The 12,323-nt window shown below is 43.1% G+C and overlaps 1 protein-coding gene and 1 long non-coding RNA gene across 2 annotated transcripts in view; one reads left to right on the forward strand and one right to left on the reverse strand.

The window, feature by feature from the left end:
* LOC135101977 (G-protein coupled receptor dmsr-1-like) overlaps positions 1–12,323 on the reverse strand; it is a 93,568-nt gene that overhangs the window by 45,400 nt on the left and 35,845 nt on the right. Inside the window, exon 2 of the mRNA XM_064006509.1 lies at positions 7,379–7,630. Within this exon, the coding sequence (XP_063862579.1) occupies positions 7,379–7,630 (252 nt within the window). The remainder of the gene's footprint in view (positions 1–7,378; positions 7,631–12,323) is intronic.
* The window catches only part of LOC135101979 (uncharacterized), a 204,613-nt gene that overhangs the window by 2,767 nt on the left and 189,523 nt on the right, over positions 1–12,323 (forward strand). The window lies entirely within an intron of this gene.

Consider the following 12,323-nt stretch of genomic DNA (forward strand, 5'->3'; position numbering starts at 1 on the left):
GTTATTCGCCCTTCCCACTCGGCTGGTCTCCCTGGCTGCCATCGTGAGCTTACTCCAGGCAGTCACTCGCAGCTTGTCGTCGGGAAGCGGGGAGTGTCAGGCGTGTGTTGGAATTTTTTCTTCACTTAAATTTTTCATTATTCATCTTGCGTGATATTTACAGATTTCATGAATTAGTGAGTTTTTTTTTATCGTGCTGTATTTTCAACTTGATATTTGTTAGTGATTGGAGTGAATGGACGTTTTACCACCTGCTAATAACTTGCAGGTGTTTCTTTTAATTAGCACCATGTATTTCATTTAAAGTCACCCGAGTTGTTTTTAACAGGGTGGGCTTTTCATGTGGAAGTTAATGATTCCAAAACTCACTCCAGCCGTGAATATAATTGTATTCTTAATTGATGTGAATGATTTTTTTTTTCATTTATTTAATTATTTATTTACTTTATATTTTTTGTGAGCTATCGACAGACGTGTGGCCGATGTTATTACCTGCGTCGTGTTTACCTGTCGAGCTTCGTGATTAGAAATGACTGATTTTATTCCAGTATCAACATCTGTCATCTGTTCAATTTTCAGTCAATCAATGTTATGAATTCTTTACTTGCAGCACGTATATCATAACAGGCCACACCATATTTACCTGGCAATATATCTATGAGCCACCTTTGTAGCTGTTTGTTGACTAATGGCATGCATACTTGATTTTCTAGTCATTTACCAGCACGTGACTTGCCATTACCTGGACTGCCTTTCGTTATTAAAATCTGTACGGATGACTGACACATTTTTTTTTTTTTTTATAATTACGGCCATGCTGTTCTAATCATTGATCGACAGCTTATCACCTGCGTTGCCCTCTAGGTGACGGTGTCAAGGTAACTTCTAACTTCTGTCTATTCCAAGAATACATTTTACATTTAATTAACTACACATAGTTTTGAAATCACCCCTGCATTGCATTGAATTTAACAGCTGACGCTCAACTGGTATTAATATTCACTTGTTCTTATCACTATATGGATCTCAAACCCTTTGCCAGCGAGAGGTTGCAGTGAAGAGGAAAGTTATTAATTGACCTGAGGCACGGCGACTGTGCGAGAAAGACCTTAGGCTTTCAAAGGCAGAGAAGAAAAAGGCACGAGTGTTGCCCTGAAGGCGGCGACGCAGAGGTGCTACACGTATGTTTGTCATATAAATGGCTTATGAAAAGTCTCATTGAAGTCTTTGTGTGTATTGTTTTAGAGAGAGAGAGAGAGAGAGAGAGAGAGAGAGAGAGAGAGAGAGAGAGAGAGAGAGAGAGGGGGGGGACGGGGGGAGTAAAGTTCTAGGCTAGACGGTTCGTGATGTTTTTATATTCATGAAAGGGTTTAAGAGGAAAGAGAGGAATTGCCGCAAAATACACTGAAGAGGAGCTGAAGAAGAAACGCGCGAGAGAACATCTTGGCGAAGGCACTTAAGGAGAGAGCGAGAGAGGAGGAGGAAGGAGGAAGGGGGCGAAGGGGAGGAAAAGGGAAAGGTGGAAAGAGGGAGAGCGAAGAAGAGAGAAGATGAATTAGAGGAGGAGAGGTAGAGGAAAAGCGAAGGAGAAGAGGTAGCTAGAGAAAACTTTATGCTGGTAAGGGAAGGAAGAAGAAAAGGGAGAGAATGCTGGTAAGGGAAGGAAGAAGAAAAGGGAGAGAGAGAGAGAGAGAGAGAGAGAGAGAGAGAGAGAGAGAGAGAGAGAGAGAGAGAGAGAGAGAGAGAGAGAGAGAGAGAGAGAGAGAGAGAGAGAGAGAGAGAGAGAGAGAGAGAGAGAGAGAGAGAGAGAGAGAGAGAGAGAGAGAGAGAGAGAGAGAGAGAGAGAGAGAGAGAGAGAGAGAGCGCGCGCTTTACAAGTTAGTGTACATAACTGGAGGTTTTAATGACAAGAGGAAACATTTCACAGTGGGAAGAGGAAGCGGACGTGGGGAGGGAGGAAAGAGGGATGGTAAGGGAAAAGAAAGAGATGGAGGGGGAGAGAAGGAGTAGGGGAGTTGGATGTCATAGGCCGGTGTTCATAACTACACCTAACACTGCTTGATGTCACTTTAACTGCATAAGTAAGACGAAGAGTGGAGAGGAGAGAGAGTGAGGGATAGGAGAGGGAGAGTGAAAGAGAGGGAAGGAGAGAGAGAGAGGGAGACTGAGGGAGAGGAGGATATCATGACAGAAATTTGTAGCTGAAGCTTTTAACACTGCTGGGAGGAACAATTTATCTGCATGAGGAGTAGGGAGAGGGAGAGGGAGAGGGAGAGGAGTCATTTCAAGGAGGTAGCGTCACACAATCCTCATTAACAGAAGAGGAAGAGGAGGAAAAGGAGGAAGAGGACATGGAAATAGTGATGGTGGTGGTGGTGGGGAAGATGTTGCTGTCTGCATCTGTTTCTCTCCTCCTTTTATTCCAAACTTTTTCTCACCTCCAACTTTCCTCATTTTTTTCCATTCCACTTCCTCACATCCTTCTATATTCCTCAAAATTCTCTCTCTCTCTCTCTCTCTCTCTCTCTCTCTCTCTCTCTCTCTCTCTCTCTCTCTCTCTCTCTCTCTCTTTTCCCAAATCCTTTTACTCTCCCAGGTCTTCTTCCTCTCCAAAATTCCTCTTCATTCCCTTCCCTCTCTCCAGACAACTTCCCTGCATTTCCTTTCCTTTATTCCTCATCCCTTACCCTTCCTCCCTGGCCCTTCCTCTCCCTCCCCTCCTTCCATTCCCCTCCCTCCCCTTAAATCCTCCTTTTCTTCCTCTGAAACCAATATCCACTATGCCTTGTTGAAAATACCCTCCTCCTTTTCCTCCTCCACCTCTTCTTCCTCCTGCTCTTCCTCCTCTCCTCCTCCTCTTCCTGTTCTTCCTCATGCTGTGTCTCAAAATACCATGCCATTTTCATTCCCACAGATTGTCTCTCTCTCTCTCTCTCTCTCTCTCTCTCTCTCTCTCTCTCTCTCTCTCTCTCTCTCTCTCTCTTTCTCCCTCTTTCACTTTTCTCTCCAAAACATCTCATTTTTCCTTTCCGAGAACCCGCTCTCTCTCTCTTTCTCGCATTACTATTTTTTCCTCTGTTCCCTCACCCTCCCCTCTCCCTTCCCTTTCCCTTCCCCCTTCCCCCTTCCCCTTCCGTTGCTCTCCCGCCTTGCTATTTGGAGCTGCTGTCTTGTTTCCCAGAAAGTCTAAACTGCCCACCAGTAAATCGTTATTAAATTAGTGTAGGTTTTGCGATTTTTTTCTTGATTTTTAATATATTTTCTTTTTCTTCCCCTTGCTGTTCCTCTCTCTCTCTCTCTCTCTCTCTCTCTCTCTCTCTCTCTCTCTCTCTCTCTCTCTCTCTCTCTCTCTCTCTCTCTCTCTCTCTCTCTCTCTCTCTCTCTCTCTCTCTCTCTCTCTCTCTCCTTTCAGTTTAACTTTGGCTCTTATGTAATGAATGAAGGTCAGATCCTCTAATTAAAAATGTGCGCACGTTGTGTGTGTGTGTGTGTGTGTGTGTGTGTGTGTGTGTGTGCAATGAATGGTTTGGTTGCCTTTTCTCAGCCAAAGAAATACACACACACACACACACACACACACACACACACACACACACACACACACACACACACACGCAGGCACACACGCAGGCACACACACACACACACACACACACACACACACACACACACACACACACACACACACACACGCAGTTCCACATGCACTCATTTACTCACACAGACAAAGAAACACACGCACATGCTCACTCGCTTTTTTTTTTTTTGTCGTAGCTATCAGAACTTTCAATTAAGAGTTCGCAACCGGTTCACCAAAGGGTTATGGCGTCCTGGGCGCTAACGAAGGTCGAAGCTGTGCGAGAATGACACCACTATGTAACTGTGTGTGTATGTGTGTGTGTGTGTGTGTGTGTGTGTGTGTGTGTGTGTGTGTGTGTTTCCTTAATGGTATAGATGTTTTGTTGTAGTGTAATTCTCCTCCTCCTCCTCCTCCTTCTCCTCCTCCTCCTTTTCTTTTTTTCCTTCTTTACTTCTCCTTCTTTCTCCTCCTAGTCACTCTTCTCTCACACTTTCCTTAATTTCTTCTTTTTCTCCTCCTCCTCTTTCTCTTCCTCTTCCTCTTCCTCTTCCTCTTCCTCTTCCTCTTCCTCTTCCTCTTCCTCCTCCTCCTCCTCCTCCTAATGACACGTAACCATCTTCCTGTCTTTTCCTTCCCCTCTCTTTCTTCCCCTCTTGCTTCCTTGTCGCGAAAAGTCTGGCTCAACGTGACCTTAATGTAAGAGAGAGAGAGAGAGAGAGAGAGAGAGAGAGAGAGAGAGAGAGAGAGAGAGAGAGAGAGAGAGAGAGTGGCAGTGTTATTAAGAGATATACACAGAAGTTTTATTTTAGGCGTGTGAAGCAAAATTGAGAGAGAGAGAGAGAGAGAGAGAGAGAGAGAGAGAGAGAGAGAGAGAGAGAGAGAGAGAGAGAGAGAGAGAGAGAGAGAGAGAGAGAGAGAGAGAGAGAGAGAGAGAGAGAGAGAGAGAGAGAGAGAGAGAGAGAGAGAGAGAGAGAGAGAGAGAGAGAGAGAGAGAGAGAGAGAGAGAGAGAGAGAGAGAGAGAGAGAGAGAGAGAGAGAGAGAGAGAGAGAGAGAGAGAGAGACTGCAGTTCGATAGACACCCTCTGCAAAAATCAAATAAAAAAAGGGGGAAGGGGAGGAATGTATAGCATGTTGAGTTAAGCTAATTAGTCTGCTTGTTTGTAGGGGCGTACTGCTCGTTTGTATGGTTAGATTAGGTTAAGTTAGATTAGGATAAGTTAGGTTAGGTCACGTTAGGTTAGGTTAAGATAGGATAAGTTAGGTTAGGTCAAGTTAGGTTAAGTTAGGTTAGGTCACGTTGTTAGGTTTGCTTGGTTAGGTTAGGATAAGATAAGTTAGGTTAGTTTAGGATAAGTTAGGTTGTCACGTTAAGTTAGTTTTGCTTAATTAGGTTAGGTTAGGTTAAGTTAGGTTAGGTTAGGTTTTAGGTTAGGTTAGGTTAAGTTAGGTTAGGATAACTTCGGTCGCGTTAAGGTAGGTTTGCTTGCTTTGCGGTGGACTACTGCATGTTTGTATAGATTTTTGGTAGAAGATGGTTAGTTAAGTTAGGTCAAATCAGGTTAGGTTAGGTTAAGGTGTGTGCCGCTTGTCTGTTTGATTTTTGGGTAGTAGATGAATAGAAGGATAGACAGGTAAGGCACAGGAACGCCCTGTCAGTGTCTACCATTCTCCATGAGTGGGATGGAGTTACAAATTGAATCAGCCTCGCAAAATACAGTAAGGGAGACGAAGGAGGACTCAAAGCAAGCGATGTTATTGTAGAACACGTGGCTGAAAATTGAGTTAGAAGTTAGTCGCGAGCGAACGGAAAAACGAAAAAAAAAAAAAAAAAGAAATGGGGAAAAAGATAATTACAAGTAACGTACGAAAAAGTGTAGTACATAAGAGAGTTATACAAGTTAAGGGAGAACAAACGAGGATACGAAGAAAAGAAAATGGATGAACGAAAAAGAAAATGGGAGGTATAGTGAAGGGAAATGGACTGGCAAGGCACGCGTACAGGATGAATGACAAACACACACACACACACACACACACACACACACACACAGGGACGGTTCCTTGTGTCTGCGGGGTGGGGGAGGGGGTGAAGTGCCAATGATGTAATAGACCATAACGAAGATATGTGAGGAATGAAAGGGAGAAAGGGACCTTGAATTTATATTGATATAGCTCGAGTCATCTATCTCTCTCTTACTCTATCCCTTCAGGTGGGTTATCTGTTTTCTCTCTCTCTCTCTCTCTCTCTCTCTCTCTCTCTCTCTCTCTCTCTCTCTCTCTCTCTCATGCTGATTTTAAATTTTCCTTGATCTAAGCAATTAAATGAACAAAAAGGGTTGAGAGAGAGAGAGAGAGAGAGAGAGAGAGAGAGAGAGAGAGAGAGAGAGAGAGAGAGAGAGAGAGAGAGAGAGAGAGAGAGAGAGAGAGAGAGAGAGAGAATGTGTGTGTGTGTGTGTATGCCATACGAGATTAAATGGATAAGAGGAAGCGAAATATTGAGGAAGGAGGAGGAGGAAGAGGAAGAAGGAGACGAGAGAGCTATAGAGAAGAGAAACTTATTTTGGATCGGTTGGGTTAATGATGTTTACCAGAAATAACGTGAGAGTTTGCACCATAACAAATTGAGAGAGAGAGAGAGAGAGAGAGAGAGAGAGAGAGAGAGAGAGAGAGAGAGAGAGAGAGAGAGAGAGAGAGAGAGAGAGAGAGAGAGAGAGAGAGAGAGAGAGAGAGAGAGAGAGAGAGAGAGAGAGAGAGAGAGAGAGAGAGAGAGAGAGAGAGAGAGAGAGAGAGAGAGAGAGAGAGAGAGAGAGAGAGAGAGAGAGAGAGAGAGACAGATTGATTCAGGTGTATAGGGGAAGCTCTTGAATGACGTAGCTTGAGAGGGAGAGGTACAATTATGAGTATTTGAGAAAGATTGACTTGACTGATTGACTGACTGACTGACTTGACGGACTGCCTGATTGATTGGATAATGAAGGAATGTTAAAGAGGGGAAGGGAACTGGGAGAGGAGAGGGGAGTGAAGGAAGGCAAGAGCTAATGGAAGGTAGAGGAAAATAGCAGGGCGATGGATTTTGAAGATGGAAAAGCGTCCCTAAAGTACTATAGAGGTGTCAAGGGAGTGAGGGAATAGGAGGAGGAGGAGGAGGAGGAGGATTGATGATGGTGATGGTGAGGAAGGGGAAGAGCAGGAGAAAGGAGAAAAGAATACAGGTAGTCGTGGCAAGTACAGAGGAGATGGATGGAAGGAAGGAAGAAGAAAAGAAAGGAAGAAAAGGTGGAGAAAGACTGAAAGAGGGATGCAGGTAGACACAGTGAAAGAGAAAGAAAGATTAAATAGGAACTGAAGGGAGGAAAGAAGAAAAGAAGGAAGAAAAGACAGGAAGACGAATAAACGGAACAAGATGAAAATAAAACATGAAGGAAGAAAAAAACAGGAAGCAGGTGGAAGATAAGGAAAAAAAAAGAACGATTAAACGAAAGAAAGAAAATCCAAGTTACCACTCGTTAGAAAAAAAAAAAGAGAGAGAACAAGAAATATAACTAAAATCATTGGAGGAAAGACATAAAGACAAAAAGAGAGGAAAACAAATTATCTAAATCTCGCCTGCCTGCAAGGAAAAAAAAAAAAAATGGCATGAGAGAAAGAGAAGAATACACATTACGTAACCGTAACATAATCTCATCTGCATATAATAAAAGAAAAGAAGGAATAAGAATAAGAAAAAAAAATAATCATGAACTGCAAAAAGAGGAAGAAAACGAGGAAGACACATCACACACTCAGCAAAACCTCACCTGCGTGTAATGAGCGTGGAAGAGGATGAAAACGGAGTGAACGTAGCTATCGAACATGGAGTCCTGGCCTTTGATGTAGGAGGCGGCGTAGAAGGAGTACTCGAGCAGCAGCAGGAAGTCAGCAACCGCCAGCCCCGTCAGGATGGTGTTGGTGGAGTTGATCATCTCCCGCCGCGTCAGTATCACCATGTTCAACACATTCGTGAAGGCCCCCAGCAGGCAGATCATGAGCGCCAGGTACCCGTGCACCTCCTGAATGGGAAAGAAGGACGTTTTTATTTGTTTTCTTACTGATGAATGCCTGAAGGAGTAGCTGTAGGGGGAAGGTGGGGACGTGTTTTTTTTACTTTATCTTTTATTGATGAATGCCTGAAGAAGCAGCTGTAGGAGAAGGAATGACGTATTGATACTTGTTTTTTACTGATGAATACCTGAGAGAGTGGCTGAAAAGGAAAGGACGTGTTTTTACTTGTTTTCTTACTAATTAATATCTGAGGGAGTGGCTGAAGAAGACTTTTTTTTACAAGTGAATCCCTGAGGGAGTGACTGAGGAGAGAGGGTACATAACTGTGTGTGTGTGTGTGTGTGTGTGTGTGTGTGTCAGAAGTTGAAGGGACGTGCGCTAGGGATGTTTAAATAGATTTGCATAGATTACCATAGAAGGACACCCGGCCGTGCTCACCACCGCACGCACACCTCCTGACACACACACACACACACACACACACACACACACACACACAAGGGAGAGGGGACGAGCAAGGGGAGTGAGTACAGGCTCAGACGCCCAGGACAGGCCAACAGGTGTGACCCTAAGTGGCACTGACAGGTAGAACTGGAACACGAGTGGGTAGTGCAGGAGGCTTCACCCCTCCTTGTATTGCTGGTGGCATTTTGTTATAGTTGTTGTTGGTGGTGGTGGTGCTTTTGTTGTTGTTGTTGTTGTGGTTTTCATTCTTGTTAGCAATATTACGTATATTATTACTACTAAAAACCTCAGAATCAGTAATCAGGATAGGACAAGAAATAATGAATTCAAGGCTGATGAGAGAGAGAGAGAGAGAGAGAGAGAGAGAGAGAGAGAGAGAGAGAGAGAGAGAGAGAGAGAGAGAGAGAGAGAGAGAGAGAGAGAGAGAGAGAGAGAGAGAGAGAGAGAGAGAGAGAGAGAGAGAGAGAGAGAGAGAGAGAGAGAGAGAGAGAGAGAGAGAGAGAGAGAGAGAGAGAGAGAGAGAGAGAGAGAGAGAGAGAGAGAGAGAGAGAGAGAGAGAGAGAGAGAGAGAGAGAGAGAGAGAGAGAGAGAGAGCAGGCCGCGAAAATGGTTGGTAAATGAAAAATAAGAAAAAAACAGGGTACCACAATTTTACTACTACTACTACTATTACTACTACTACTACTAATAATAATAATAATAACAAAATCAATTCCCTTATATTTCAAGACATGATTAGAGGATTTCATCAGGTTGGGAATAATACCTTTCATTACCAAGGTAGTTATAAATCTAATTACTCATCCAACTAAATTATGTTATTTGCTCTATTACGGCTAAACTAGCGGATGATTTGATGGTGTTTGGAGGCCGCATGTAATGGCGAATGGATTAATTAAGCTCTAGGACTCTTGGGTACACTTAGCCACACTCAGGTAATGGGAATATCACATACAGAAATGTAGAGAAGTTAATCAGAAAATACAGGAACATTAGAGACAGTATGGAGCCGCCAGGAGCCATAAGACATTCCCTGGAGAACTATAAGGAAGTGTAAATCTCTCTCTCTCTCTCTCTCTCTCTCTCTCTCTCTCTCTCTCTCTCTCTCTCTCTCTCTCCTGTCACTGGTCTTGTTTTTTTTTCCTTTCTCTCTCTTCCTATGCTCAATTAGTCAGATTTTCCTTCCTGTCGCTTCCGTGTTTGTATCCGTTTCCGTTCATTAGATGATCTGTGTATGCAGTTCGTTTCACACTTACTTCTACCTATCTATTTGTAACATTTTTCATTTGTCTCTATTTCCCTGTAGCGCTTTTTGTATGTCTCACTTGCTTTTACTTATCTATTTGTAGCATTTTTTCTCTGGTCTCCATTTCCCTGTAGCTCTTTCTGTAGGTCTTCTCATGTGTTTGTATCTGTGTAACGTTTTCCATTTTGTTTTGTTTTGACTCGTTTGGTCTTCAGGTTGTTTTGGTTACGTTAGGTTAGTTTTTTTTTTTTTTTTTTTTGATCCGTCTGGCATTAAGGTTGTAAATACGTTGTTACTGTCTCCTTTGTTTTTATTTTTTTACTTCTGATTTTGTTTTATTTGCCTTTGTGCACTTGTATCTTCCTGTTTTTATTTTTCATGTCTCCATCGTGTGTGTGTGTGTGTGTGTGTGTGTGTGTGACATATCGTGAACTAATTTTTCCTCACACATAAAACTTTCCAGCTTAATTTGCTTTCAAACTGCAATTAACGCGGTTTTCTTTCCGATTATTAAGTTTGTTTTACAGTTGTCGGACAGATGTAGTTGGGGAGAAGAAAGAAAAGAAATGCGGATACAAAGCGTGTAAGTTTAATTGGATGTAATGGCAGAAACCTGAGAACAAAGGGGAGATTATAGGGGAAGAAGGCACAGGAGGAGAAAAGAAGAAAAAGATAAAGAAAAACAAGAGGAAGAAAAGGAAGAAAAACACGAAAGAAAAGGAAGAAAAACAACACAAAAAAATAATAAGAACAAGGAAAAGATAGAAGATAGAAAAAGACGACGACAAGAACAAAAAAATAATAACAAGAACAAGGAAAAGATAGAAAAAAGACGGCGACGAATAAGAACAACAGGAACAAGAAAAAAAGACGACAAAGAAAAAAACATGGAAAAACCAACAGCAACGAAGAAAAAAAAATAGACCAACAAAACTGGTGCAACTAAACAAATCTATATACATCACTTCCCCCCCTCAAAAAAAAAAAAAAAAAAAAAAAAAAAACTGATTGCCGGTTAGATTGACTGGCCATTGAGTTGGTAGCGGCGGAAGGGAAGACTCATTTGGCACCTGAGAGACGGAGAGGCCCGGGAAGCAGGAGACTCAGAGGGACGGGATGGATAGATTGATCTGCTGGGTGCTTCCCTCTCTGCACCTCGGTAAGGACGGCTATTTGCTGGCAGTGGTGGAAGATGAGGGTGTGATGAAGGAGGAGGAAAAGGAGGGGCAGGAGAAAATGAGAAAAATCTAGAAGAGGATAATGAAGAATAAACCAAAGGAGAAGGAAGGGAAGGAGGAGGAAGTGGACAAGGATGAGGATAAACTAGAAGAAGAGAAGGAAGAGAAAGAGGAGAAGGAACAAGAGGAGGAGGAGGAGGAGGAGGAAGAGGAGGAGGATAAGGATATACAAGAAGAGAAGGAGAAGGAAGACGAGGAGAAGGTAAAGGAGATGGATAAGAAAAAAAGCAAGAAGTGGAGGAAGAAGTGGAAGAAACGATCGTAATGATGATGATAAGGAGAGGAGGAGGAAATCAGAAGAAACAGAAGTGCAAGATGATGAAATTTAATGAAAACAAATGTCGACTGTATGAGGAGCAAGAAGAATTTCGAAAAGAAGAAAGATGAGGAGACGAGGAGGAGAAAGGAAAGAAGAAAAAGCAAGAAAAAAAAAGAAGAGGAGGAGGAAAAGGAGATGAAAGAAGATGAAGAGAAATAGGAGGAGGAGGAGGAGGAGGATTAAATGTGCTATATATATACACATAAAAAAATAATAATAACGATGATAATAACACAAGAAAAATATGCAAGGCGGTTTCGGGACACTTATGACTTGCTTCACGTGGCGCTGCAACGACACTCCTTCATCGGGGGTCACGCATCTTAACGCGCCATTCTACACTACAACACACCACTCTACACCACAACACTCCACGGCACACCGCGCCACAACACAGCATACCCTACCAGCCACACACCTTGCTACTCCACACCACGCCACACCAGGTCACAAGTCACAACACGCCACGCCACACGCCACGCCACTTCGGTTAAAGATATACAGTCAAGTGAGTTAATAGGCACTTAACGAATATGATTCCGGTGGTGGTGGTGATGGTGGTGGTGATGAGGGGATAATGGTGATGTTGATGGTGATAGTGTGAGTGATGGTGATGATGATTCTTATGTTTTATTGTTGTTGTATTGTGTTTTTCTTTATTTTATCTTTGTTTTTTCTTATTTTTCACTTCCATTCATTCTCTAATCGCTCACTTTTATCTTTTTTTCCACTTATGCTTTTCTTCTTTTGTCTTCTTGTTCTTGTTCTTCTTGTTCTTCTCTGATCGTTCACTTTTATCTTCTTTCCGACTTATGCTTTTCTTCTTCTTCTTCTTCTTTTGCGTCATCTTTCTCCTTCTCCTCCTCCTTCCCTTGCCTTTAAGCTGTCCATTACCCAGCCAGGATTCCATTTAGGGCAGTACTGAACACCCTCCAGTGCTTACCACGGCTTCCGGGTTTTACTGAGACCCCCTAAGGAAAACTCAATACCCTCTCCTCCTCCTCCTCCTCTTGTTGTTGTTGGTGGTGGTGGTGGTGGTGGTGGTGGTGGTCGTGGTGGTGGTGTGGTGTTGTTGGTGGTGGTGGTGTGGTGTTGTTGTTGTTGTTGGTTGTTGTTGTTGTTGTTGTTGTTGTTGTTGTTTCTTCTCCTTCTTCATTCCCATCACCACCACCACCATCATCGTCATCATCACCACCATCATCTTATTTTCCTTCTCCTCAACGGGTTCAGCGTCACAACAAAGTCATCCATTATTCTTTCCTCCTCCACCTCCTCCTCCTCCTGCAGCAGCACCTTGCCCTCAATCCGCGGCGTGGCCTGCTTGTCGCCTTCTTCCTTCACGGGGACTTGTCATCCTGTCACGCCCTTGTCATGCTCGTCTATTTTCTCCTCTTTCCTTCTCGTGTTTATTTTTACGTTCTTGTCCTCGGTTT

Source organism: Scylla paramamosain, chromosome 7 (assembly GCF_035594125.1).
Source record: "Scylla paramamosain isolate STU-SP2022 chromosome 7, ASM3559412v1, whole genome shotgun sequence".
Taxonomy (NCBI): domain Eukaryota; kingdom Metazoa; phylum Arthropoda; class Malacostraca; order Decapoda; family Portunidae; genus Scylla; species Scylla paramamosain.